At 65.8% G+C, this 2,374-nt stretch overlaps 1 protein-coding gene across 1 annotated transcript; it reads right to left on the reverse strand.

The window, feature by feature from the left end:
• Positions 1–210: 210 nt before the first annotated feature.
• On the reverse strand, positions 211–1,753 carry C13H20orf204 (chromosome 13 C20orf204 homolog). The gene is made up of 4 exons (XM_061435504.1): positions 1,697–1,753; positions 883–1,173; positions 648–800; positions 211–529 (listed from the first exon to the last, which is right to left on the reverse strand). The coding sequence occupies exons 1-4, from the start codon at positions 1,751–1,753 to the stop codon at positions 383–385; spliced, it is 648 nt and encodes a 215-aa protein (XP_061291488.1). The 3' UTR covers positions 211–382.
• Between the last annotated feature and the right edge of the window lie 621 nt (positions 1,754–2,374).

A 2,374-nucleotide genomic window follows, 5' to 3' on the forward strand; every position in this document is an offset into this window, starting at 1 on the left:
CTCCCCCTCCACATTCCCGCCCCCTCCGCAAGCAGCGCCGAGGGGGAGTCCCATCCCATGGCGCCCCCTGCTGGTCGAGCCTGGGAACACCACCCCACGGCTCTGCCTTGCTCCGCGAGTGTCGGCGGCCTCAGCGTCCCCTCCCCACCGAGGTGCGGACGAGGTGCGGACGGGGGCGGCCGGGCCCCACAGTTGGCAGGCGAAGAGAGGTGGAACCGGGCCGCAGCACCAGCTCAGTTTATTGGGGCCTTGCTCGGAGCAGAGGGCGGGCCCCTTCCGGGACCAGCTCGCCAGGCGGGCACTGCCTCCAATCCCAGGCCCTGGGAAGAGTGCGGGCCGCGGCGAGGGAGGGGCTCTTTCTCAGCCCCGCGGGCTCGGGGTGCTAGGAGCCCCAGGAGCCATCGGTGGCCGCGGCGCGCAGCGCGAACAGCTTCTCCCAGCAGGTGGCGACGGCGTCCAAGGCGCGCAGCAGGAGCCGCCTCCGGCCGCCCGGACGCCGGGAAGGGCGCGTCTCCGGCCGCCAGCTCCGCTGTCGGGGACGCGTCGGTCAGGGCGTGGGCACGGTCCCCACCCTCCCCTCCCCGCTAGCTCGTGTCGGGTCCCTGGGAAGGGAGGCCGCGGCCGTGGGAGCGGGCGGGGACGCGCACCTGGCGCAGCTTCCGGCAGTGGCGTCGCATCACCGCCTCAGTGCGCACCGCCACAGTCCACGCCGCCTTCTCCAGAGCCCCACGGCGGCCCCGGGCCACCGCCCCACGTAGGGTCCGACCCAGGGCCACGATGGACAGTAGGATACTGTGCTCCTGGGGAGGGAGGAGACGAGGCACTGGGGGAGGAGCCCGGTGGGGAGAGGGCTGGAAGGCTTGGGTGGGAGTGTCTCCATACCTTCTGGGCACCACATGAGACTCCCACCCGGCCCCGCCGTCGGGAGACCGCGTCTCCAGTCAGGTTTTTCTGAATGAAATGGTGTCTGAAGCCTGGTCCAGCCCCTTCGACCCTTGGTCTGGTCCACCTCACCGCGGCCTGCAGGTCCTCGAAGATAACCGCGCGGTAGTGGTGAAGCACGTCGGGGACGCTGCAGGCGCCGATCCCGGCCCAGCCCGGAGCGGCCCCCAACAGCGCCAGCAGGAGCGCCCAGAGCGCGGGCTTGGGAGGCCCCTGGAAGGGATACCGGCTCTAGGGAGGGGCTGACCCTCCGACAGCGCCTTGGGTAATGTGCTTCCCCCAGCCGCCCCCCACACACAGGGGACTCGCTGAGCTGGTATAAAACAGAGATATTGCCTAAAACAGAGATATTGCCATGCCCCTCAACAAATGCTCTAGGCACCACTGCTGAGGCAGGTCTGGGGAAAGATAAGCATCAGTACCCGCAGCCCTGCTCTGCATGCCCAAGTACCAAGACTGGAGGGCAGGGCTGAGCTAGGTCTGGGTACAGCAACAAGTACCCGCCATATAGCCTTGCTCCTGGCCATACCCTGACCCATGCCCATCAGAGCTGGGCTCTCCTCTGCTGGGCACCCAACCCCTGGCACTCTGCTCACCTCCAGATGCCCCACAGGAGAGGGCAGAATCTGCCCCCCTCTATCGCTGGGCAGCTCCCCCCAATCAATGGCTTGCTACCAGCTCTGAGAACCATGGGTCCCTCTGCACCCCCAGCCCAACCAGGACAGGGGTGAGGGCTCAGAGTTCAAGGCCACACCCCTTCAGAAGGGGAAGGCTCGCGGAAAGCCAGAGGTGAAGGGAGGAAGGGGACCATGTTCCACCCCACCAGGCCTCCCCTCCCCTAGAATAAGGAACTGGCTCACCTGGATAATAAGCCACCACCACCACCCCCCACGGCCAGAAGCCCAAACATCAGAGAGAAAGCTGCTTGTTGAAAGGCTCCCAGCCCCCAGGCTGGAGTCACACAGCGGCTGGAAATTAATCATGCGAACCCAGCGAGACTTGGGACTCAGACAGAACTTGACTGTGAGACTTGGGACTCAGACACAGAACTTGACTCTGCTTCCCAGCCCAGTAGAAGAACCTGACCACACAGGGCTGGAGCAGGAGTCCACGGGAGCTCTGCCTGAGGCACCAGGCAGCGCTGGCTGGGGGAGCACATGCAATTATTAGCTGTGGCCCCTTCTCCAAAACTACCCCCTCCCCAGACAAGCTTCACATAATGGCCAACTCAGAGTCGCCCCTCTGCCTGTTGAGGGTCAGAGATCATAGTGAGAACAGGAGCCACTGGTGCTGGAGGGATGTCCAAGTAGGGTAGGTTGGTTGCCCAGGGGGTCTTGGGAAGGTCTGTTGGCCCTTGAGCAGGGCCCAAGGCTGAGGCCGTTCAGCCCCCGAGGACAGGGTGGCCCCTGCACAGGAGGGCAACTCCCCCTCC

The sequence above is a fragment of the Bos javanicus genome, chromosome 13 (assembly GCF_032452875.1).
Source record: "Bos javanicus breed banteng chromosome 13, ARS-OSU_banteng_1.0, whole genome shotgun sequence".
Classification (NCBI taxonomy): domain Eukaryota; kingdom Metazoa; phylum Chordata; class Mammalia; order Artiodactyla; family Bovidae; genus Bos; species Bos javanicus.